The 26,034-nt window shown below is 40.6% G+C and overlaps 1 protein-coding gene across 19 annotated transcripts in view; it reads right to left on the reverse strand.

The window, feature by feature from the left end:
* Positions 1–26,034, reverse strand: part of ANK3 (ankyrin 3) — a 511,278-nt gene that overhangs the window by 174,736 nt on the left and 310,508 nt on the right. For all 19 annotated transcript variants that reach the window (XM_032423837.1, XM_032423844.1, XM_032423836.1 and 16 more), the window contains one exon: positions 10,722–10,820. In XM_032423837.1, the coding sequence (XP_032279728.1) occupies positions 10,722–10,820 (99 nt within the window). The remainder of the gene's footprint in view (positions 1–10,721; positions 10,821–26,034) is intronic.

The raw sequence follows: 26,034 nt of genomic DNA on the forward strand, positions 1-26,034 counted from the left end.
GGTGGTAGATTTGGCCTAGGAGGGAGTGCTATTACATTTTTTGAAACCCCCCTGTTGTTTCAGGCACATTATATTTGTGATCTTATTGAGTCTTTACAACTTACGAGGAAGGCAACAGAAGTTTCATTTTTAGATGAGAAAGCTGCTCCAGAGGATGGATGTACCTCTTCAAGGTCATGCGCAAGCAAATGGCTGGACTCAGAATTTATACTTCGCCTCGCCTCCATCTGAGGGATCGGATTCCCTCTACTGTAAGACAATCTTTTAAGATCTAGAATTCATTTCCACCATTTATGTAGAGGAGAGAGAAGTATCTCTTTCTAATTCCCTTCCTTGCTGTCCCTGTCATACATTCTATATATTTAAATTAAACTAAAAAAGGCAAAGTCCTTCTGTTGTTCTCTCTGCTTAGACAACCATGTGTTTCTCTCTTGAGCCTAGATCACACACTCTTATGCTATTTGTTGTCTATTTCCCCACTCTGTTCTTTGTGGGTTTTTTTTTTTTTTTAAGATTTTATTTATTTATTTGACAGAGACATAGCAAAGAGGGAACACAAGCAGGGGGAGTGGGAGAGGGAGAAGCAGGCTTCCCGCTGAGCAGGGAGCCCGATGTGTGGTTCGATCCCACTGGGATCATGACCTGAGCCGAAGGCAGACATTTAACTGACTGAGCCACCCAGGTACCTCTGGCCTCCAGTGTTTCTGATAAGAAGTTAGATCACAGTCTCATCGTTGTTTTCCCATTTATAATGCGTCTTCTTCTCTGGCTGTCTACATTTTTTTCTCTATCTTTGACATTTAGCAGCTTCACTATGATGTGCCTCTGTGTGGCTTTCTTTGTATTTATCCTCCATGGGGTGTGCTAAGTTTCCTGGGTCCAGGGATTGCAGTTTATGACTGAAGTGGAAATCTTTTCTACTTCATTCTCTTTCTCCTCAGCTTCTTGGGCTGCATCGTATGTATTTAGTCAGCTTGCTAGTATTCCATAGGTTGTTGATATGGTGTTAATTTGATTTTTAATCTTTTTCCTTTCTGTTCTACAGTTTGGATGATTTTTACAACTTGTCTTCAAGTTCACCAATTCTTTCTCCCTTTGTATTCAATCTGTTCTTTATCCCATCCAGTTAATTTTTTTTTAATTTTAGATATTGTTTAGTTCTACGATTTATTTTTTTAAGATTTCCTTATTTCTCCTGAAAATGTTTTTTGCCTTACTCATTATATCTTTTCCTTCAGATCTTTAACATATTATCATAGTTATTTTAAAGTCTATTAATTCCAACATCTGAGTCATCTATGGTTCTGTTTTTATTACATAACTTTTCCTTTGGACTGCAAGTCAGAATTTTTTGCCTCTCATGTATACTACTAATTTTTAAATTATATGTTAAATTTAATTTAAATACTGGATATTGTGAATAATATGCTATAAAGACTGATCTTTTAGGGACTTGGTTTTAGGTTTTCAATGGCAGGTCTGTTTCAGTTTTGTCCTTATTCCAAGAGTAAGTTTAGACTTGGGACACAGTCATAACTTCTAAGATGCAGTCCTTGTAGAGTTAATAAAAAACCAAAGATATTTACCAAGCCTCCCTGATATGGTGATTGTCCTCCTTGCAAAAGGCCCTGCTGAACTTTCTTCTCAGCTTTCCATTTTTTTTTTTACTTGTTATTTCCCTCTGTCCTCCTTGGTGTTTCAACGCCCCCAACATACATACTTCAGGGCTCAGCCAAGGATTGTGGGGAGTTATTATATTGACTTCAGCGCTTTATTTGTGGTTCCCTCCTTTCAGTGATTCCTCCCTGAATATCCAGCCACTCTTACAGCCCCAAACTTGATCCTCTGACCTCAAGACAATAAAACTGTGACTTTCTCCATGAACTGTATCACAGTACCTGCCATATAAATATAGATCTCATCTTATGTTATTTAGTTCTTTCAAAAGTTGAATTCACTCCAATTTATGCCAAGTTTTGATTACTTTTCAGTGCCTCCAAAGAAGTTTTTTAAAAACTATTTTTCCAGAGATTATGATTTTTATCAGCAGGAGGTTTAGTTCAATATAAAATACTCCATCATTACTTGAAGTCAAAACTCTAATACAGTTGAGTAAAAACATGAATATGTGACTTCTACACACTATACCATTATAGTTTATATTTGTTTCTATCACACACTACTTTGGGAATATTCCTTCTATAAACAGGTAAGAGACTTCTTGAATTTTCAGTAGGTAGAAACTGAATACCTTATTATAAAATATGATTTTAAACACATAAAGTTGCTTTTTATATAGTTCTTAGAAGATGTCACATGGAAAAAATTCAAATTAAAGTTGACACTTTAAAAAAGCAATAATGACTTATTTATTTACCGTATCTTTCCTTTGGGAAGGAGAATAATTAAATATGCTTACCATTGATAACTATAGAATACTTGTGTGCCTAATGGATGTCGAGTTATTTAAAAGAAATAGGATGTGAGCATTACTGACATACATCACAAGAAAATAGGAGAAAGAGTAGAGTACCCTCTGGGCACCAGCACTTAGAACCACACAGGAATTAATGTAAATAATACCTGTCCTGAGCCTGCTTTGTAGATTCTTCACAAGAGCCTGGCTTCAGTGGCACACAAAATTTACCCAATAGTTTTATATCTCTAATTTGGTAAGGGAAATGGGGTTTCCAATATGCTGTAAAATCATTAGGAGAGAGAGACAGAGGGGGAGAACATGCTCCTGTCATGTTCTCAGAACTCTTTGCAACTCTCAAAATCATTCTTTCCTTTAAAGAGATTTTCATGTTTTGAAAGCTAAGGGCATTTCATAATTAATTGTACTTTCCTTTTTTTTAATATTAAGACTTAATTTTTTTAGAGCAGTTTAAGGTTCACAGTAACATTTAGGGGGAAGGTGACATTGCCCTTCTTTGAATCCAAATAAATTTCAATTAACTTTTAATATTTGTGATGTAAAAATTAAAAATTAATTTATTTTTGAATGACATAAATAGTATCAAATTCATCTTGATTAATGTAGAAACCCAGAGTATTTTGCATTATTTCACATGCTCTAGTCAACATGTCTATGTTGGAACTCTAAGGAGAAAGTATTGTATTAGAATTTTCTCTTTGATGGAGACTATTTTATGACCATAAAATATTTAATATTTCCTTCAAGGATTTATTTTTAGGTAGGGCAGTACACCTCTGGAAATAAAATAGAAAGTAAAAGTCAATACCAATATTACTCTTCTCTTTGTATTTAACCTGTAAAATAGAACCAGTTGCATTTCTGGGAAAGGACAAGCTAAAATTACAGGGCACCCAAGTGTCCCCTGACACCTTCCCAGAATAGTAAGAATTTAACAACCGACAGATTTGAGGTATTCTGAAAACCCCTTATGTACTTGCACACAAATACCTCTTCATTCTTATAAATCAGTTGGAAGCCATTAACTTCAGGGAGCAAAATTACATTACCAAAGGATCAGTATAAAGCGAAGAAAATTAAGACCTTTTGGCAAATTAACACTAAGGAGAGTATCTTTTCTTTTTATATATTCAGCAAATACTTACTAAACACCTGGTATATGCCAGGAAGTATGCTAAGTGGTACAGATACTGAGATGAATGTGTCCGTCTGAGTGCCAAGGTGGAGCCTTGGATGTGATGTGGTAGCAACGGGATTGTGTGAGGATGCGGGCAGCGGCACCTGCTAGGACAACCGGAAGCTGGAGAGGCGTGATTAGAGCGGCATTCTGGGAATCAGAGCACTGGTATTACTGACTCTACCTCGAACTCGGCCATCTTTTCTGAAGCCCTAAATACAAGCACAGCTGCCTTTACTATTGGGTAGAGAAGAGCCAGTGAAAAGAGAGAACTCGGAAGATGATACGAAGCCTTAAAATGGTTCTGATTCGGGTACACATTGAGCCTTTGATTTGGCTGTGAATTGATGCAAAGGAGAAGGAAAATGACAAGATACCACCCATTGCAAAGTATCTTCCTTCAAGAAGTATACATGCTAGCTTTACACAGAGCTAGAGTTAAAGGAAAAATAAAAAAACAAACCAGCAGGCTATCACAAGTAGCCATTCTTTGCAAAGCATTTGTCTATAAATAAAGCTATTAAAATCTTACTGAAAAAAAATGAACGAATTTCAAAAATTATTTTAAAATTAGGATCTGCATATAGACCAGACTGGAAAAATCTGCCTTGATATATGTTTATATCTCAGCACATTTGCCACCATTATTACAGAGATACTCGAGGTACCTACTCCTGTCTATTCTACGGGAGAATAAGATAACAAGCCAGTTGACATCAGTCCATTAAGAGGCTGAGAAAATAGGAGAAGCTTTCTTGAAATGAACTAAATAGAAAAAGGACCACAGGCTTTGTGGTTCATCAGATCCTAGCTAAATGCTTTTAGGAACATTCATGTATAAGCCTCTTCCCCAGCGTCCCCCCAACTTTACCGAAATAAAATTGACCTGGAACATTGTGTAGGTTTAGGTTATACCACATGATGATCTGGCACATACATAGTGAAATGCTTACCATGATAAGGTTACTTAACACATTCTTCACCTCACATAATTTTTGCTCTTGTTATGGTCAAAATACTAAAGGTCCACTTTCATAGCACCTTTTGCATATACAATACTGGATTGTTAGCTATAGTCACCAAAATAAACCTTAGATACCTGAATAGATACACCTTATAACTGGTACTCTCTGCACCCTCTGACTAACATCTCCCCATTTCCTCTACCTCTCAGCCTCTGGCAACCACCTTTCTACCGTTTCTGTGGGTGTGATGTTTTTAGATTCCACATCTAAATGATGACATGCAGTATTTGTCTTTCTCTGTCTGACTTATTTCACCTCCTATAATGCACTCAAGGTCCACTCATGTTGTTGCAAGTGGCAGGATTTCCCTTTATGTTTATGGCTGAATAATATTCCACAACTTGGAAATGCAGTTTAAATGCTGTATTAAAGCTTTATCAATTAATCAATAGAACTCTAGTGACTTCTTTTTTTGCATAAAACCACTGGGTGCTTTTTCTTTAATATTTTTTCTTAAAAAACTCTAATTTCTGTTCTCTAGGGGCACCTGCTTCTTTGTCTAGTTTCTTCCCCCTCCTGACCCTTACAACTCTGCGGATTTGGGGGGTGGTGTCAGGAAGTCAGTTTGTTAAGTCCTCGGGTAAATTTCTCTTCTCCTTCTGGGACTCAGTGATGGGTAGATTGTTTTCACATAGTGGTGCCTTTTTAGTCCTGCGGGTTTTCTTCATTCCTTTTCATTTTTTTCCCTTTTGCTCCTCTGACTGGATAATTTCAAAGGCCCTTGCTTCTGCTTGATCCGCTCTGCTGTTGGAGCGCTCTATTGTGGTCTTTGGTTCTGTCACTGTCTTCTTTAGCTCCAAATTTCTGCTTGGTTCTCTTTTTATATTTTCTATCTCTGTTGAACTTTTCATTTTGTTCTTGTATTTTTCCCCTAATTTCATTAAGTTGTTTTACTACGTTTTCTTATAGCTCTCTGAGCATCTTTAGAACAATTATTTTGACTCCTTTGTCAGGCAATTCTGACATCGTCATTTCTTTGGGGTCACTTACTGGAAGCTTCCTGTGTTCCTTTGGTGGTATTGGGTTGCCCTGATTCTTCAAGATCCCTGTAGTCTTGCATATAGATGTCTGCACATTTAAAGAAGCAGTCACCTCTAGCAGACTTGATGAGTTGACCTAGCTATGGAAAGACCTTCACCCGTGGGTGGGGGCATGCTGGAGTGTGCTATAAGCCCCGGTACAAGGTGGCAGCCATTTATGTGTGTCCAAATGCGGGAGTGTGTCCCAGGGGTATATGATGTCTCATCCGCTCAGGCCACTCAGCTCCACAACATTGACAACTGCGTGGTTCTTGGTGAGCACTGTGGGGGGTCGGCAGTGGCTACAAGGGTTGTTGGAGTCGTCTGCGGCACCTCCAGGGCCAGTGGCCAGGGGCTGGGGCGCACAGTAGTGGTGGCCGGAGCTGGTGGTGTGCACACAGCAGCAGGGACCAGCTGCGGGTCTATGTAGTGGTGGGCGCTGGTTCCAAACATACACAGAGTGGTGGGGGCCAGGGCCAGCTGCAGGTGCACCAGCAGCTGTGGGGACCATGGCTGTCCGTGTGTCTTACTGTGGCTGAAAGGCCTCACCATGGCAGGCACAGCACAGCGGAGGCTGGCGTGGGGGGGGGGTGTCAGTCAAGGGGCAGGAGGCGGGCCAGATGCAGCCCTCAAACAGCTGTGGGGGCCCTGCCAATAGCGTGTACTCCTGCAGCTGCAGGGTCTCCCCAAGGGTGTGGGCCTAGCCTCGGAGGCCACTGATGAGGGTCTGGTTGGGGCATACAGGTGCACCACTAGAAGGTTCCCTACACATGTGCCAAGTGGTGAAGGCCAGTGACTGGAGCAGAGCCAAATTCAGACCCACAAACCGCTGTGAGGCCCTGGCTTGTGGCGATGTGCCACAGGTACGTGGACAGCAGTGAAGATGATGAGGATCAGGCCAGTGTGGGGAGGCGTTAGGCCCAAGTGTGCACATGGAGGTGGGGGTCCGCACGGGGTTCGTGGCTGCCATCTTGTACTGGCTGTCTGCTGGTGTGGACCCTTGGCTCTAGCAGCAGGGGATGGAGGTAGGTGGGGGTGGGGTGTGGGCAGGGAGCAGGGAAGGGAGGACTCAGGAGTCTGGGGTCTGTGAATGTGAATATCCGCGGGGCAGAACCCAGTGAAATCTGCAGGCGGCCCGCCGGGGCTGCGCCGGCCATCAGTTACTTCCGCGGCGAGGAAGCTGCTAAGGTTGTCCCTGCTGCGTGCCTGATACGGGTAGCACCTACGTTTCTTTGTTCCTTCCTCTCTCTAGTCATCGCAGCTCTGCCAGTCTCTGGGTGGGCTCCCTTACGCGGTGTCCTGCAGGCTAGGGAAGCCGGCCACTCACCCTACTCTCCCTCTCCTGGTGAGGGACATTCTTTCAGGCTGAGGCATTCCCAGGCCGGCATCGGATGATGCAGGCAAAATGAAGCTCGTCTTCCTTCCCTTCTTCCGCAATTATTCTCAGGGTTCTGCCCTACTCCCCCCCACCCCCAGTCACTGAAGATTCTTAAGTAGACTCCTAAGCTCTCTGCTTTTCTTCGTGGATAGCTGCCTAACAATCTTCGTTGGGGGGATGGAAGCTGAGGTCTCTTACTTTACATCTTGGTAACGTCAACCTAACTTATATAACCATCTTGAATTTTACAGTAACTAATTATTCTTAGTTAACAATATCCAGTGCCCCTCCAAATGGGAGAGCTTGTAAAACCATCTGGAACAACTCCCCATCTGTGCTGGGACAGAAACTAAGACTCAGGAGGGTGAACTTGCCCAAGATCACAATTTTACTTGCAAGTCACACTTAAGACTCGAGATCAGGTCACTGAGGTAAAATAAAATGCACTCTCATTTGCTTTTCCAGCTGGTAAGATCTTGCTCAGGTCCTAGCTAAACTACTCTGAGCATAATTCAAGTTTTCTTGCTTGAATTAAAGGGCTCTAAGAGTCTGCTTTGAACCTGAGTCCTGTACTAGGTCAGCAGCCCATGCAGGGAACAGAGGGAGCTGACCAGGTCCCACGGAGTGCTGGCCCCTGAAGTGAAATCCAGGGATGTTTCCCTGTCTCTAAACATGGGGGACAGCATGAAACAGGGCAGACTACTGATGCAACAAGGTAGCCATAACAGTAATGAGTACCTGGTAAGAGGTGGATCAGTAGATAACAACATTTATTTTCCCAAGAGCTACTGGATTGAGTAGTTAAAACTTGTATTCATGAACAATTTTGTTTTCTGTTTTTAGGCTTGTCCCCAGGGCTTTCTGACATTTCAGCTGCCTCCCTCCCTTTCACCCACACACCCGATCACTACTCAGTCATTTCAGCCAGACAGAAGGAAAGCTTTGATGAGAAGAACACAGCATAGTTTACATATCTGGGGTATGTACTACACTTTCTTCAATACGGCCTGCCAGGAATTCAGCCTGTGCCTGACTCACATCCCACCCTCCCCCTACTCCCTACGGGACAACAACAGAAGCAGGACAGGCTTCTCTGTTCTCTGTTTCTGTCTCCTTCACGTTCACACGCCAGTCACATAGCACAGGAGAAAAGAAAATCCCAGCTACAACTGAATGGATGGGAAAAAGGAGTCCGCATCTTATTCCAAACCAGAGAGCCTGTCAGAACAGGGAGGCAAAATGGCAGAGAAACCAAGTTGCATCCTGAATTTGCACAGTGTGCCAAGTTGCCTACTACATTATTCCCTATCTCGGATACTTTCGTCCAGAAGATTTTTATGTTTTAACCCTGGTGTCACTATATGCCCCATTAAACCTGGGGCCTGAGTCCCCCAGATACCCTTTTCATCCGGTCACTGTATCAAATACAGCAAGTAAGTGTTTGGTAAATGATGCAAAATGACGAAAAAGGAATTTTGCCTGTGACTGATGATTTTATCAAGGGAGAAATAAGGTAATTTCTAATCCACTTAGCCACTGAAACCCTAGCCAGATATCCAGGTATATCCCTTCAATCCCCTCTTTCCTGCTTGGCTCCAGGAGTCCTCATTCTTTTCATAAAAATTCTCCCTAGTCACAAATGATCCTTTAGCTCTACATGGTAATCAAGAGGCATAAGCACTGATTCTGTCTTATTCCTTACAACCTCTTTAAATAGCCTATATTAGCGGAAGACCTCTGCCATTTAAAGCAGCAGCTCTAGCATATGGTTATGGCTTCTTATTAAATAATGCAAAGCCAATTCAAAAAGAGCTCTGTTCAATTTACTTGCCCAGCCAGACAGTCCTCTAGGGGGTCAAACTTCATCATTCTTCACTCCTCCTCTCTAGAAAGCTTGTTTCTTTTAAGGTACAGATGTAGTTATCAGGAAAAAGCAGTGTGGATCTCCTGCTAAGTACCTACAGTGGGGCCGTCTTTCGGTCAGAGTACAGGGGACACACTGCCCATCGGCTTCACGAGGGGAGGGACAGTGTCTTGCAGTCTTGCTCTATCTCCTCATCGTGTCTGCCCCACAACAGGCACCCTCAATATTGGTTGAGTGAATCAATGCAGTGAACAATAAATAAAGTAGTAAATCAAGGAGCTGCAGGAATCAAATTCAGGTTACCAGGCCAGTTATGGAAACACTAAGATCAGGATTCTTGCACGGAGGAAGCCCAGGATTGCGGGGGCTACAAACTATCCAAGACTCTTAGATAGGGGGCTGTATATAGTGAGATCACCTTGTTACTAGCCTTTGTTACCCACTCTTGCTCACACCTTATAACAAATACATGAAATGTTGAAAACGATAATCCCTTGGTCAGAAGTTTAGTGCTAATTGGACCTCTGAAGTCATCAGCAATGACTGGGACTTATTTCTGGCCGACTTTATGCCAACACAGTTTACAAACATTAACTTGATCATTGCAACAACCCTTCAAGGTGGCCATTAATTTTCTTTAATTTCAGATAGAGAAATTACATGCAGAAGATTAAACAGCTTACTGAAGTCAACTGGCTAAGGTTAGCATCTGGGATTTGAACTTGCTTCTGGGACTCAGTTCCTTCCCCTACCCACAATGCATTTCACCAAATCAAGCAGCATGCCAAACACCTAGCCCAACAGATTTGTAGTTTTTTTTTTTTTTTTAATTTCTAAATTGCGGTAAAAAACCACACAATATAAAATGTACCCCCTTAACCATTTTAAGTACACATTTCTGTAATGTTAACTGTATTCACATGTTATGTAACATCTCTAGAAATTTTTCATCTTGTAAAATTCAAACTCTATACCTATTAAACAACACTCTTCATTTCTCTGTCCCCAAAGCCCCAGGCAAGCACCATTCTGCTTCCACTTCTATGATTTTGACCACTCTAGATACCCCATAAAATAGTGGGATCATATAGTATTATACTTTTGTGACTGGCCTCTTTCACTCAGGATGACGTCCTTAAGATTCATTCCTGTTGTAGGATAGGACAGCATTCCATCCTTTTTAAGGCTGAATAATACTCCATCGCATGTATACATAACATTTTCTTTATTCATCTGTCGATGGACACTTGGCTTGCTTCCACCTCTTAGCTATTGCGAATAATGCTGCAATTGAACACGAGTGGGCAAATACTGCTTCACGATACTGCTTTCAATACTTTTGGGTAAATACCTGGTAGAGGAACTGCTGGATGGTAGGGTGGTTCTATTTGTCACTTTCTGAGGAAGCTCCATACGTTCTTCCATAGTAGCTGCCCCATTTTCCATTTCCACCAGCAGTGTGCAAAAGCAGACAGATTTGTTTTTAAATAGAATAACTGTCAGTTGAATGTCACACTGACCAAACAGCCCGGACTGTAGTGTCAAGCAGTGACTGAATTCTTAAAAATCTAACTCAACTAAAACTCTAGACCTTAGGCCTGGTTTTTATAATTAAAGCCACACACCACTTAAACATGTATTGTAGATTTATAAATATGGATCAGCATCCCATTTTAGGACAAATAACTTTAGCAGTCATTTTCTCAGAGACTACAACAAATGAAGGAAAAGTAAAGCCAGCGTTGAGCCCGTGTGAAGGTATCAGAAGAATTTTTACTTCCTGAGAAGAAGTATAAGCATGTACACAAATTGCACTCTTACCCTCGTTTTGGCATCAATTTTAGCTCCTCGGTCAAGCAATAGTTTTACCATATTGGCATTTCCTCTTTTTGATGCAACGTGTAAAGGCGTGATGTCATTCTGTAGGAGAACAGAAAAGAAGTACAGTTTCGGTATTTTTAGTTCAACCAAAACACCGCTTCCTCAACTTCCCCCAACGTGTTCTCACTTTTTAATTTTCTTTTTAACAGCCATTGTGAACAGAATACTTCCCAACATTTCTGAGAGTAATTTTACTCAGTAAATTTACATCCCAACATTTCTGACAGTAATTTTACTCATCCCTCCCAAAAAGGGATGAATTTTAAGGAACACAGTCTGTGGGGTTGGGTCCAACTTTATTTCATTTGACTGAAGTGACTGATGATGAGACGGCTTTATTTTTATTTTTATTTTTTTTGCTCTAAAATCCTGCAGCGTTAAGTCAACGTGTTGTCTTACAAGCTTGCACGATACATATTGGGTAATGAGTGGTTGACTAAGTGGCTGATTACATTGGCTGAGACTCAGTGAAAGGAGTATCATGTTACTCAGAGCCATCTCTGGGTTCATTTGAGCACAAGATATCAAGGAGAGACAACAGCAACTCCAAGTAGGAAACTGGTCAGTACCAAAGTCACAGGACTGCCCATGCACGTGGGGCTTTTAAAATATGTTCACAGGCATTTATTAGGAATGTCACAGAAAACTGTTTTTGAAATTCCCACTGAGGAATACACGTCTTGTTAGGACAATCTGAAATTCCAGTCATGACCCCTCAATACTACAGGTCTTTCCTCCATGCATCTTACAGGCACTATGGCTGTTTCCAGATTGTCAGGGAAGTGTGTGTATACAGTGAAAACATTATCTATTTTGGCTCCTTACTCCTGTGTAGCAACAATATGGATTTAAGGTCCATTGTTCACATAAGTCAATTATAGGATGCATAATCTCAGCTTGTAAGGGGTTATGTTCTTGTCGTTTGATAGCAGATACAATGTCACAGCTCCCAGGTACTGATCATTCCTGTGTGTTAGGCACTGTGCTTAACTCTTTACTGTCTCATTTAATTCTCATAATCCTCACAATGCCATAAACAATCTGACTTATAATGTCTATTTTACCAAAACACAAATAGCTGGCAAAACCAGGATTCAAATTAAAGTATGACTCAGCTTGGGTTTTTTAGAAAAAAACTTATGATGAAAATTTTCAAACAGATACACAGTTTGAAAAAAGGCATGAGCTTCATGTACTTAACACTATGGTTCAATACTTATCAACCTTTTGGTGATTTTATTTCTTCTATGCTCCCTGCTATTTTGTGTGTGTGTGTGTGTATGTGTGTGTGCAGAAATTTAAGAGAAGGAAGAGAAAAATCCTAGGCATATTATTTCACCCACAAATACTGCAATTTAACTCTAACAGATAAGGATTTTTTTAAACAAGTCATCACAACACCATTATCATATTTAACAAACTAAAAATAATTCCTTCATAACACCAAGACCCTGTCAGTGTTCAAATTCTCCCATTATGTCCAGTTAGCTCAGCAGAGTTGTTCAAATTAGAAGAGCCACACCTGCATTAGTTTGAAATGTCCCTTACGTCTCTTAATCTCTGTAGGTGCCCAACTCTGCGTTCTTTTGTCCATGACTATTTATTTATTGAAAAAACTGAGTAATTCATTGTGTAGACTTTTCTAACCTCCAGATTTAGCTGCTTTCATCCTCATGGAGTGTTATTGGATATGTTCTTTTGCCCTGTATTTTCTATAAACTTTTCTAAATATTATAAACTATAATGCTCCTAGCATTACATTCTCCTATCTGAACAACTCTTGCCCTCATCATTCTTAGGTGCCAAAGTATCAATTGATTCATTACATGAAAGCAGAAGAAAGACCTCAGGAAACCAAATTTGCTTCAGTAATGCTGGTGGGGAGTACATAGGATGAGTATCATGGCTCTAGACCAGGGTAGACAAACTTTTTCTGCATAGGGCCAGATAGCAAATATTTTCAGCTTTGCAAGACATACAAGTTCTATTGCAACTATTCAGTTCTGCCATTGTAGGGCTAAAGCAGCCATATGAAATATGTAAAGAAATGGGAATGGTTGTGTTTCAATAAAACCTTATTTACAAAAACAGGCGGTGGGCCGGATTTGGCCTGGGGATGGTAGTTTGCTGACCCTGCTCTAGATCTACCAGGCTACAGCTGAAGGTTTCAACTATGTGTAACAGTTTACAAAAGAGGAAGTAGAACTCTATGCTGTGCATTGTGTATGCTTTGGTCCCCTTTGGTGTGGACTATTTTTGGTGTGAATGAAAGCTGGCAGAAGGAAACAAAATTCCTGATGACTTTTTAACTGTCTTGCTTGTCTCCATTGTCCGAGTGCAGACCCAAGCAGCACAGTGGGTGAATTCTAGACCTGAGACAGCAGGTGGAGAGGCAGGTTAGGTCTGTAGGAAACATGGTCTAACAGGAAGCTTACTGAGCCCAGAGTGGGAGATGGTGCAAAGATCTCATCCCTCTCCGGTGGGAGTCAGGGCTTACATGTGATTTCCCTTTAAAACTGTGCCCTTGCCTGGTTGAGAAGGACTTAATTAACCTCCATTACAAGTAGGCTAATTTTAGTGAGAGAAAGACTCCACTTCTAATTTTGCTCTCTTCCATATTCATGTATTCTCTCATACGGTGATACATAGATGTCAAAAGTTGCCTTGAAATTCTAACTCCCACGTTTTTCTACACCTCTCTGACCCTAGAGGAATACTTTATATTTCTATAGCACTTAAAAAGTGTTGTAAAGGGCTTACACTTACATAATTTCATTTTATCTTCACCACACTCTATTGAACTAAATCATTAATCCTATTTGACAGATAAACGGGGGAACAGAACTGGTCAGTAATTTGTATATTAAAAGACAGTGAATTAGAGGCAGAATCGGGATGAGAATTCAGTTTTCTAGACTCTTGGGCAGTGGTCTAGAAACAACTATTGCTTCTCCTCTCTGTCAAATGGAGCTTCTGAATGAAATACATACTTTTGCATTCCTGAATCTGGTAGTGACTGCTTCTGTCAATTAGGAACAAATCAAAATGAAAGTGGTACCCCTAGACCACTCAATGGCACATTTATATTCTCCTTCATTGGTTAACCAATAAAAATGTTTTATGTCCTACTATGCACATGACCCAGTGCTATACTTCCATTGTATAAGTCCACAACAAAAATATGGAATCCCAGCATATCAAAAGAGCCCAGTGATGTTAGAGATGAAAATGCATGCTTAAGAGAACCCTCATTTGCTGCTCATGAAATGTAAACTTACACATGCTTTCTGGGATGCAATTTGGCAGTATATATGAAAAGCCTTCAACTCTAAAACCACAGATAAAAGGCAGAGGTTGATTGCCATAATCGAAAAGGTGGGAATGTTAAGAAAGACCCAACCCTGGGGCGCCTGGGTGGCTCAGTCGTTAAGCGTCTGCCTTCGGCTCAGGTCATGATCCCAGGGTCCTGGGATCGAGCCCCGCATTGGGCTCCCTGCTCCTCGGGAAGCCTGTTTCTCCCTCTCCCACTCCCCCTGCTTGTGTTCCTGCTCTCACTGTCTCTCTCTCTCTGTCAAATAAATAAATAAAAATCTTTAAAGAAAAAAAAGAAGACCCAACCCTGAGGTCTAGGCACACATCTAAGACTGTAGCTGAGCCAGAACAAAAGAACCCTCAGTCCCCGCACAAGCCTAGCATAGAGTAACAAGCAAGAGTAGTAAGCTGCTGAGGTCAGATAGGAGCTTAGTGAGAGACCTCCATGCTTCACATGTGCAGGGAGAACTGAGGACGGAGCACCCACACCACATAATATTCTCTGACCCCTGCCACTACCCTGAGCATGAGGCAGTGTAGCCCTCCTCTATAGGGAGCTGAAGTCCCCTCAAACAAGATGTAAACTCCGCTAACTCTTGACTACACTGACTCAACCTTCCACACGCACAGCCTGACAGACAGGTATGCCCATTTTCACACAAAGACACTACTGACCTCAGTCTCTCCTGCATTCTGTCCAGTGGAACAAGTGAGCTACAGGTATCAAAAGTTAGGGAATTTCACCAAAGACATGGGACTTCAGTCAAATAGAAACCCTCGGTAAGAAAAACCACAATATAAGAAACATAGAATTCCTTGGATGGGCTCATCACTAGACTTCACACAGCTAAGAGAAGCATCAGAGGGCTTAAAGATACAACAGTATAAATGATCCAAACACAAAGAAAAAAAAAAGAGTGGAAAAGAAAGAACAGAGTCTAAGGGCTGGGGGACAGTATAAAACAAATGATTGGAGTTACATAAGAAGAGAGGAGATGGGGCAGGAGAAATACCCAGAGAGACAATGTTCAAGAATTATCTCAAAATAATGAAATGTATGAAACCACATATCCCAGAAGCTTGGAGAACTTCGAGCAAGATAAACTATAAACAACCAAATGTCAGTCAGACGCATCAGTCCAATTGCTGAAAATAAAAGATAAAGGAAAAATCATGAAGGTCACCAGAGGGGAAAGGACGTATTTCATATAGAGAACAAGGACAAAAATGACAGCCTTAGAAATTATGTAATGCTGACAACAAAGTGGAATCTTCAAATACTGAAAAGTTAACACCTGTCTGATGAGACTTCTATACGCAGTGAAAATATCTTTAAAAAACCGAGGAGAAATAAAGACTTTTTAGGATAAACAGAAACTGGGAGATTTCATTACCATCAGACCTGTAATACAAAAAATATTAAAGGAACTTTTTCAGGCAGTGGGAATATGATGCCAGTCAGAAGCTTAGACCCACACAGAGAAACACAGAAATGGCAAAAGTGAAGGCAAATATACAAGATCATTGATTATCCAAAGCAGAAACAGTAACAGTGAATTGGGGGCTTTAAAACATATGCAGAAGTAAAATGCACACCGACACATAGATGGAAAAGTGAGAATGACCCAGTTGTCAGCTCCACACTAGGTGTAAAGTGACATAACTGTGAAGGTAGACTGTGATAAATTAACAACATGCAAAATACACATTATTAAATAAAAATATGCTCTCAAATTTATGCATAAGTATATGTATACCTACATTCTAAAAAAGCTGTCCAACTATGGACCCTAATGTTAATCATCTATCTCTCGGTACTGAGATTATAGATGATCTTTTGCTTCTTCATGCTTTCCTAAGTAATTTCTACTATGTACATTTGTACAACGTATGTGAAAAATGGTTGTATTTCTTCTTTATCATTACCTAATTTGCAGCCCTTCATCACCATCTCTGTCTTGGCTCGTACCATTTGCATTCCCCACTCTGACAGCCAAGGAGAGGTTTTACCTACCCATCAACTTGCCTTGCATTTGAACTTTGAGGGAACCTGTTAAGCCTAGAGGTAGAAAATTACATATGGCTAGAGTTAAAGGTCTATCTGTTCTAAGAAGAAACCTTAATTAAAACTTGGATTAAAATACATTCAACCTAGAGTTTTGACCTGAATTTAGTGCAAACAAGAGTAAATGCTACTCTAATTTTTTATGAAGTAGCTTATTAATGGAGTTTTTTTTTCTTATGCCAAAGATGCAACATTCAATGTAATAGAGTACATTAGCATTTTGGAAAATTTTGTTAACTGATGAGTACATCTGATTCGGTCTAATCACCTATTTTATAGATAAGGAGGAGGCCAGGGAGGGTAAGAGGTTGCTGGGAGTCACAGAGCTGGAGGCTCGGCCACGATCCCCAGAAACTGCCTTTTTTATCTCACTGAGTTCTTTGGGCTTATTTGCAAATCACTATTTTCATCTCCAGCACAACAGGATCTTATTTCATTGAACTTTTCCATTAAACTAGTCAATGTAATAATTATTCACTCTAAAAAAAAGGGTAAATCTGATGAGCCAGTGCCTTCCTTTTTCTGGCATTTACTTCTCCTCAACCCTTGATGGAAGATGGTGGATAAAGACAAAAAAGCAATCACATCACATATATACACATACGTTTTATTAAAAAAACAAAGGAAATTGGCTGTAAAAATATTTATGAAAACATTAACAGCATTTGGGTAAATATTCAGAATTTTGACTGAAGAAAATTACAGTACTCAGTGGGTTTAATTCTCTCAGATTTCTCGGCCAACAACCTAACCAGGTACTTAACAAAGCAACTTGGATCATGACTGTATCTGCTCATGTGTGGATGTGTGTTCTCACCACGGTGTGATTGCTAGCATTTTCTTTTCAGTCATTCATGTTCTTCTATGCTGATCTTCTCTTATCTTGATTTTTCAGTAAGACTTTTCACCCACAGCCTACCCTTCTTGAAGACAACAACCACTGATGTTACAGAGTAAAAATCTCAATCCCGAAGAACAAGTTTTGCCTTCCACTTTTAGGGAAAAGAGAAGCAAGATCACCCAGAACAAAGGTAAGCTCTCCCGGGACTCCTACAAATTCAGTATATTCCATCATATACTCACAAGTAGTCCATATTACTTATCTCATTTAACCCACACACCAACTCTAGAAACAGGTACTCTCTAATTTTTTTCCTTATTTTACAGATGAGGAAACTAGAAAAAAAAATCAAAATAGCTTGCCAAAAGTCACAAAGCTGCCATAATTTATTTGCCCCAGAGTTTATGCTTTCTTCACTAGACCAGACCATGCTGTCCCTGAGCTTCTAAACAGTACAAATATATAACCAATTCTTACTATTAGAGCATTCCTGTGCAAGCAGATACAGAGAGCACTGGGGTCCAATAGTACAGCAGTTAAGAGCTAATACTCCAGAGCCAGACCACTTAGCTTCAGATCCCAAGCCGCCCCACGCTAGCTGCCTAACCTTAGACGAGTTTATTTAATTTCTTCATACCCCAAACTTATCTGTAAAATGAGGCCAATAATAGTATCCATATTATAGACCTGTCATGAGGATTAACTGAGTTAACAAGGGTAGTCTTAAGAATGTCTCTTGGCATTTAGTAAACATGATACAGGCGTTAGCTATTACTATTCTTTTTCTTATCTCTCATCTGGACATTTAAAAATGGATGACATGAGGCACCTGGGTGGCTCAGTTGGTTAAGCGTCTGCCTTCAGCTCAGGTCATGATCCTGGAGTCCCAGGATGGAGTCCCGCAACAGGCCACCTGCTCAGCGGGGAGTCTGCTTCTCCCTCTGTCCCTCATCCTGCTCATGTTCCCTCTGTCTCTCTCTCTCAAATAAATAAGTAAAATCTTTAGAAAAAATGGATGACATGACCGCATCTCACAAAGACATTATTATGAAATAGTTTGGGTAGAAAAGACATGGCAGAGCGGAAGTAATGCATGAACTCTAAGAAGGTGCTAAAGGGGGCAGTTCTTAGGATGGATGCAAACAGTGTTTGATTTGTGTCTGCTCAGTATAGCTCAGCCTGTGAAAAGCCCAGAAGGGGTGTGCTGAGGTGAGTCGTGGCAGAGAGGAAGGGAAGAAGGGCCAGAGCGGTGGCTGATAGAACACGATGTATGTGACAAAATGTGATACAAACGTGGAAAGGCATCCTTTATTATTATTATTATTTATTATTATTTTTTTAAACTTCCAGGGACTTGGAAGAAACAACTAGCTCTGTTGGGAAATAGTGAAATTGCTGGCTTATTTCTTTCTGAGATCTCAGCTGTTTCTGAAAAACCCAGCTGGGGTAGTAGCCGAGGCCCTTTATGAAATTGTCACCAAGGCCAGATTTTTTCTGCAACTTCCTAAAGTGAAATCAGGTCCACTTCCTACCTTACTTGTGATAAATGGTAGACTTTTCGTTCTGTTTAAATATATAAAGGGCAGTTGACTTCTGATCCCCTGTACCCTCTCCTCTCTCTCCTTTTCTTTAAAAACATCTAGGAGGTTATCACTAAGTAGAAGAGTCGGTATGATCGCACTCAAGTCTTTCAGGTAATGAAAAATTAAACAATAAGACTATTTTAGTTTAGTTCCTTGATACGGTCTCAATTGAATACAAATTCTAAAATAATTAAATGTTAAATTGAGAGGGAATCTGTTATCTTCTGCTAATTCTTACACTTGTTACTACTATGGTTTTAAAAGTTTGTCAAAGTGGCAAAACAAGATATCTGAAAACGGAAGTTTTTTATGTGTTAATGACTTGCATTTAAAACACACCCATTTCAAGATTTGTTGTGTGTCCTCTTGCTAGTCTCTTTATTCACTATCCCTAGTTTAAGTAGAAACAGAAAAAATGATTAGTAAATAAATTCACAGAGTGAGCACTGGGAAGACATTTAAGCAAGGCCTACTGGATTTCGTCATCCACCTCATAGATATTTATCTCTTGAAAAGTCTTATAGCCTCTGAGAGGAGGACTGAAGGAGATCAGAGTATGCCACCCCACAATATGCCACTTGGGCATAAAGACTGTTTTGAGCTTTCTGTCTAAAAGCAAAGCACAGATTTCCCTTTGGGAAGGTGTTTCCCTCTCCCAAGCCAGGAATAAGGTATCTCTGAATCTCTCATCAATGGAGAAGGCAAGACTGGGATCTGCAAAACTGAACAACCCTTAGCATCCATTAGTTTCCCCACCCATATATTCACCTTTCCCAAATTCACTGCCTCTGGAAGCCCAAATTCCCTTTGTCATTGCACTTCTCCAAATGTATCACCCTTTGTTAAAATGATACATAAGCCCCTGGGGTCTAACTGCCTCTTTGGGTCTTCACTTCTTTTCTAGGAAGGCCTCTGTATGCATCATAAGCCTTTCTCTCGTTTATCTGTCTTTTGTTAGTTTAATTTGCAAGACCCCAGGAACTAAATCTAAGAGGGTAGAGGAAAAAGTTTTTTCTTCTATCACAAAGTCATATGTGCCAATCTCCAAACAATATATGCTTGGTAAGTGATATTTTATAGTTATATAGATTTTGATACAATGGAGAAAAAACACAGAATTGAATTCCTGTTCACTTTCATTTCCTCGAGAGTATTAAAATGTGTTCTTTTTCTGTTGATTTTTATTGCTTTTCTGTTGATTTATTGAGCCAAAATCCACTGCAAGTCTTCTCCAGTAGTTTATTTTTATAACAGGCTTATTGAGATATAATTTACATATGATAAAATTGGCCATTTTATAGTGTACAATTCAGTGGTTTTTAGTATATTCACAAAATTGTGCAACTGTCATCAGTATCTATTTAGAACAGCTCATCATCCCCCAAAGAAACCCCATCCCATTAAGCAGTTACTTCCCATTCTTCTGTCCATCCCCCAGCCCCTGGCAATCACTATTCCACTTCCTGTCTCTATGCATTTGCCTGTTCTAGACAATCCATATACATGGAACCACACAACATACGGCCTTTTGTGTCTGTCTTCTTTCACTTAGTATAATGTTTTCAAGGTTCATCCATGTTGAAGTATGTATCAGTACCTCATTTCTTTTCAAGAGGATGCCTGATTTTTTAATACCTTTATAAATACATAAAATATAAGCACACAAATTATGCTTTCAGTGATAAGGATTTGAGGTTTCAAGGACATACCCAGGAGAATTTCAAACAATGGAATCTAAGTTAATACTCCAGCTTTCCCAGTCTGACACATAGTAGGGTTTTTCTTTAAAAAAAATTTCAAACTTAAATGTTCTATTATTAATAATAAAAACATAAAATAAACTCAAACTTCCTTTATACTATAGCAATCATTATTAAGATGACTACCAGTGTTAGTAAAAGCCCGTTCTCCTCGTACTTCATGAAGCTTTAATGCAATGAAATAGCTCTTTTTAGGTGAAATCTTTTCCTCTTCTCCAGTTTTACTAACTGCTGGTTTCCTGGATAAGGAGGTTAAGTCCACACAGGTCCTGCTAAGACTGACGCTGAAAATGCTGAGGCCATTGACTTTCCCACCTCACTCGCTTCCCACAGAGACTAACCAGCTCCCACTGGCTTAGACACCGGCTGGTGCTGGGCTCCCCGGGAGTAGCAGCAGATGCCTGGATGTTTGAGGTCTGCTGTGAAGCCAGGCTCTGAGTATTTAGATCTGTTCTGCTCTAAAAACCTCAAGGAATTTATTTATTTTCTTTTAAGGATAAAATGAGGCTGTTTATTGTGAATACTGTTAGTTTTCACTTGGATTAATAGCAGGTCTCTCATCAACAATTTAGATAAGGCTCTGCCAGGTCTCTCACTAGCTTTAACATTTTGATTATTCATTTATCTCTTAATGGACACTTGGGTCGCTTCCACCTTGTGGATATCGAGAATAATGTCGCTATGAACGTGGGTGTATAACTGTATCCTCAAGACTCTGCTTTCAGTTCTTTTGTAGATATACCCAGGAATGGGATTGCTGGATCATATGGTAACTCCATACTTCACATTTTGAGTAACCTCCAAACTTTTCCATAGTGGTTGTACCATTTCACATTCATCCCACAAACAGAGTACAAGGGTTCCAGTTTCTCTAAACGCTCACCAACACTTGTTCTCTCTCTCCATTTTTTTTTTCTTGATAGTAGTCATGCTAATGGGTGTTCAATGTATGTGTGTTTTTAAAGATTGAGAGAGAGAGAAAGCGTGAGCAGGAGGAGTGGCAGAGGGAGAGAATCTCCAGCAGACTCCCCACTTAGCGCAGAACCTGACTCAGGGCTTAATCTCACGACCCCAAGATCACGACCTGAGCCAAAATTGAGGGTCGGTCACTCTACTGACTGAACCACCCAGCCTCCCCCAATATGTGCCTTTAAAATATATCTTTCAGGATACATTTCAGAGTTTCCATAATTCCATAAACAATGAGGAGTTTTTGACTACTGAATGCCTTTTCATCCTATAAGAATTTGTTAGAAAAAAGAACTCTGCTAAAGAAATTGACATCTCTTGATTTAGACCAAGCAACTCTTTGTTTTGCAGGACAAATGTAATTAAAATGAAAAAAAGCTAGAAATTATTAGGCTCTTATTTTTGCTGGTTCTATGAGATAGATCTCATTTAATCTCCATAAAAATCCATAAAATAGATGCTGTTAGCTCAAATTCACAGGTGAGCAAGGTGAAGCTGGAAGGGGCCTCAGGTCACATGGCTAGAAAATGCCGGAGCCAGGATTAACCTCAATTGTCTGATTCTAAAAGCTGTGCTTGCCCTTTCCAGGTGGAGAGTCTCTTCTTAACTTGGGCAAACATCAGCTCTAGCTCTGAATCCAAGTAGCACTGTCTCCATACTGAAAATGCTGCTGGCATACAGCTTCCAACCAAAAAGGAAACAGCGTATCTCAAAGCTAATAAAAATAAGCAGAGTCTAAAAGAGTAGCTAGTTCAGCTCTGTCATTTTAAATAAGAAGAACACATGGCTTTCAGATTTTTTTAAAGGTGTCACTATTAGTGCTCATTCAAAAGTAGCCTGCTCTGTATTACAGTAAGAAAGCCCCTCCTAGCTTGAAATATCTGAGTAGAGACGCATATAGTAATTGAACTATTAAAAATTCAATTACAAAGTAATCAACTGTTTTCTATACATTGAGAAAAGTTGTTCTGAAATTTTGTAACTCTTTAAAATGAGTTAATCTAGCGATATTAGATTTCCTGTTATGTTTCTAATGAATGCTATCGCTTTAATAAAAAAGTCCACCCCTTTTTCTCATGTTCCACCATCCCAAATTCTTAAAAACAAAAATATTAAGGGGCTTTACAATGATACATTTTCCACACTCCTATATCATTTCTGATAAATCCGGAATGAGATTCACTTCTGTATTAAATAATTTTCTTTCCCATCCAAAAAGTAAATCACTCGTATAGGCTTCTGAGATGTCAGTTCACTTGAAATTGTTAGTTTCTCAAGTATCCTGCCCTCGTTTGGTCTTTGGACAAAGCAGATCCTTGCGTGGATAAATTAGATCCTTGCTCAAGTTTCAAACAAGTTAAGAAATGAAAACAAGGTCTTTGAAGTTTTTAAAGAAAAATGGTTTGGGGAAAAAAAAGTAGTCCTGGTGCAAATGGCCTTCCCTGTGTGCAGTGCATTTGTCCTGAGGAGATGGTACTGCTCTTCCAGGGACCATGAAGACCTCAGCTACTCAGCGGCCAATACCACACACCCTCAGCTGCCATTTGGGCACCGTGGGCGCCACTGATGGTCATGCATGAGGCATGATAAAATGGGGTAGAAGGTCTGGATCTAAATCCCTGTTACTCTATTTCACTTTCTGTAGGATCTGGGACAAATGACTTCTTGGGATCTCAGTTTGCTCATCTGTGAAAATGTCTACTCTGTGGTCTCAAATGATGCACTGTACATAAATGTTTTGTAAACTGTGCATATGATGTAAATTCAAGGTTACATTATTAAGGAGTTACAAAGATAGTTGTTATAAGCCAATGAATTATTAAGACTTCTATGACTTGGGGTGCCTGGGTGGTGTAGTCAGTCAAGCACCCAACTCTTGGTTTTGGCTCAGGTCATGAGGTTGAGCCCCACATGGGGCTCCACGCTCAGTGAAGAGTCTGCTTGAGTTTCTCCCTCTCCCTCTCCTCTGCCCCTCCTCCTCAAACACTCTCTCTCTCAAATAAATAATAAATCTTTAAAAAAAAGACTTCTATGGCTCAACTTTGGACAATTTATATAAAGATTTTCATAGCATGGCCTCAGAGAGTGTTTTCCAATTGTGTCTGGTCAGAAGAATCACCTTGTTAAAAACACAGATTACAAAGTCCGCCCCAAAGGTACTGAATCCAAATCTAAGGGAATGGGGGGCGGGGGGGTCTGCTGGCCAGCTGGGGAAACTGGCTGCAAGGCCCTGACTTGGAGACTATGAAAAAGGGTTTTTTTGTTTTTTTTTTTTTTAAGATTTTATTTATTTATTTGACAGAGAAAGACACAGCGAGAGAGGGAACACAAACGGGGAGTGGGAGAGGGAGAAGCAGGCTTCCCGCCGAGCAGGGAGCCTGATGTGGGACTCGATCTAGGGACTCCAGGATCATGACCTGAGCCGAAGGCAGTCGCTTAACCAACTGAGCCACCCAGGCGCCCCTGAAAAAGGGGCTTTTAATTTTCAAACTCAGAGGAACTCGCTGCTTATAGAGACAAGCCTGCCTTGTATTTCTTCTTACCAGAAAATGGATATTATACCTTTTTGTCATAAAGCCATTACGTTTCTAAATATCAGGAGTTCATTTCAAACCATGATCTTTAGGGATTCAAAAACGCAGAAGTGAGAGAGATAAATAAAACATGGGGGGGGGGGATGAGAATGCACTATATTTTAGAATGAATTTGATCATTTGTTACTTTTTAGGTTTGCTAATCTTCCGGTTTAACTGTTCTTAAGTGTGTAATGGGATTTCCTAGTAATTTTTTTTTTTAAAGTCCTTTAAAATCCTTTTAAAAAAGGCATTTAATTCACTTTGCAACCCTGGCACAGGCAGAGAACAAATCGCCAGCTGGTGCAAGACAGGCTGTGGTCAGTTCTGGTTTCCCTGTGGGTCCTGTGTTCAGTACGAAGCCCGGACACACTGCCTCCAATGTTCGAATGGTATGAACGACACAGTCTGAGTGTAGTTTATTTTTCTGTCTGATTTTACTTTATTCACTTTACTGTGTCTTAGCCCCAGCTCCACACCTTAAAGCTGTGTGGTTTTGCACAAGTGATACCGCTTCTTGCTTCCTCGTGTGTAAAATGGAAATCATACCCCCACACCTCACAGGATTCCTGAGAGGAATACATGAAATACTGTGTAGGAACCTTATTACAGTACCTCATGCCTAGTAATAAATGAAAGCTGCTACCTAAATTAGTTTGAACTTTGTGTAAGTTTTGTCGACCTCATATTTGAAACTTTCAGTAATAAGAGCTGAAAGGGAACTTAGGGTCTTCTGCCCTCCCCACCCATTGGGGTACATCACTGGGGGAAACTCAGTGCTCTAAGGATGAACTTTAGGGCCCCTTTTCTCCATCCTGGGATTTCCCACCTCCCTACCTTAGCTGTAAAGAGATGTTTGTTCCAGCATTCTCAGAGGACATTGTTAGCATCTTGGTTGGGATACTGTTATTTGCATGGGTCTGTCCCACACATGGAAGGTGGGTTAGCTATCCTGGTCCTGTCCCATTACAGGCCAGCCACGATGACAACCAAAAATGCCTCTGCAAATTTCCAAATCCTCTACGGAGAATGATTATCCCCCTTCTGCTACTGAGAAACTGTGGATGTAGTAGGACTCTAAAGAAATCATCCCCGAGGAAGGAGCATCAAACCAGGGAGGAAGGAGCATCATACCAGGGGTTGGACAAGCTTCTCCTTGAGCACAGTTCTTTTCCCTGTGTGACTGGAGCATGCCATAGCTCACAGCCAAGTATCTTCATTTCCCCTTCATTATGTATGTCATAATACATCTTAAACACCACTGCCACCATCCCACTTCTCCAGTTAAAGACCTGCAATGACTTGTAGACACAGACTGGAATGGTGGATACCAGGGGCTGGCGGGCTGGGAATTGAGGAGATGTTGCTTAAGGGCACAAACTTGCAACTAGTAGAAAAATGAGTTCTAGAGAGCTAATGAACAATCTGGTGATTTTGGTCAACAATATTTGTCTGTTTCCAGTCTCACTTCCCATTGGCAAATGGGCTCAGTCTCCATTTCTTGGACTTGATTCTAATCCCCTTGTTTCCAGCACAACTTACTCTTCAATTTTTTTCCCAACTATGCTTGCGCATGCTCATCTCCTGCCTGAACTTGTCTCCGTGAACCTCCTGCATTGACTTGGGAGAGAGCCAGTAAGTGACTGTTCATGTTTCTCAAGTTCACCCATTGCAACCTTTTGGTTCTGCCTAGTCCTAACCTCTTCCCGCTAGGTGTCCCTTCACGCTTCCTGCACATTCTTCAAACCACTGGAGGAAGAAGGGAAAGATTTTGGCATGCAAGAATGTGCAGGGCTCAGGAGCAGACAAGGGTGCAGCTGAGCTGCTCCAAATGCACTCTCCAGTGACAGTGTGGACAGGGTTCTGAACGTTCAGCAGAGGGGCGCATGATCCCTTTGCTGCTGTCGGCACTCACCGGAGGAAATGAACATTCTACAGCTGATGAATAATTCTCTTTTAAAGTGCCAATGAATAAAGTGAGCTCTGCCAACTCCTACCTTAATAGAACTTTATTTCACGGAATGTCCAAATAGGATTTATTCGGGTCACTTAAAAATGTTCTCAGAGCAACAATTCTAGGGCAGAAGCACTGCAGGAAGCAGGGCAAATGGCCAGTGAGGAAAAGCGAGGCAAAGAGAAACATGCACCTT

The sequence above is a fragment of the Phoca vitulina genome, unplaced genomic scaffold (assembly GCF_004348235.1).
Source record: "Phoca vitulina isolate PV1807 unplaced genomic scaffold, GSC_HSeal_1.0 scaffold29, whole genome shotgun sequence".
NCBI classification, from domain to species: domain Eukaryota; kingdom Metazoa; phylum Chordata; class Mammalia; order Carnivora; family Phocidae; genus Phoca; species Phoca vitulina.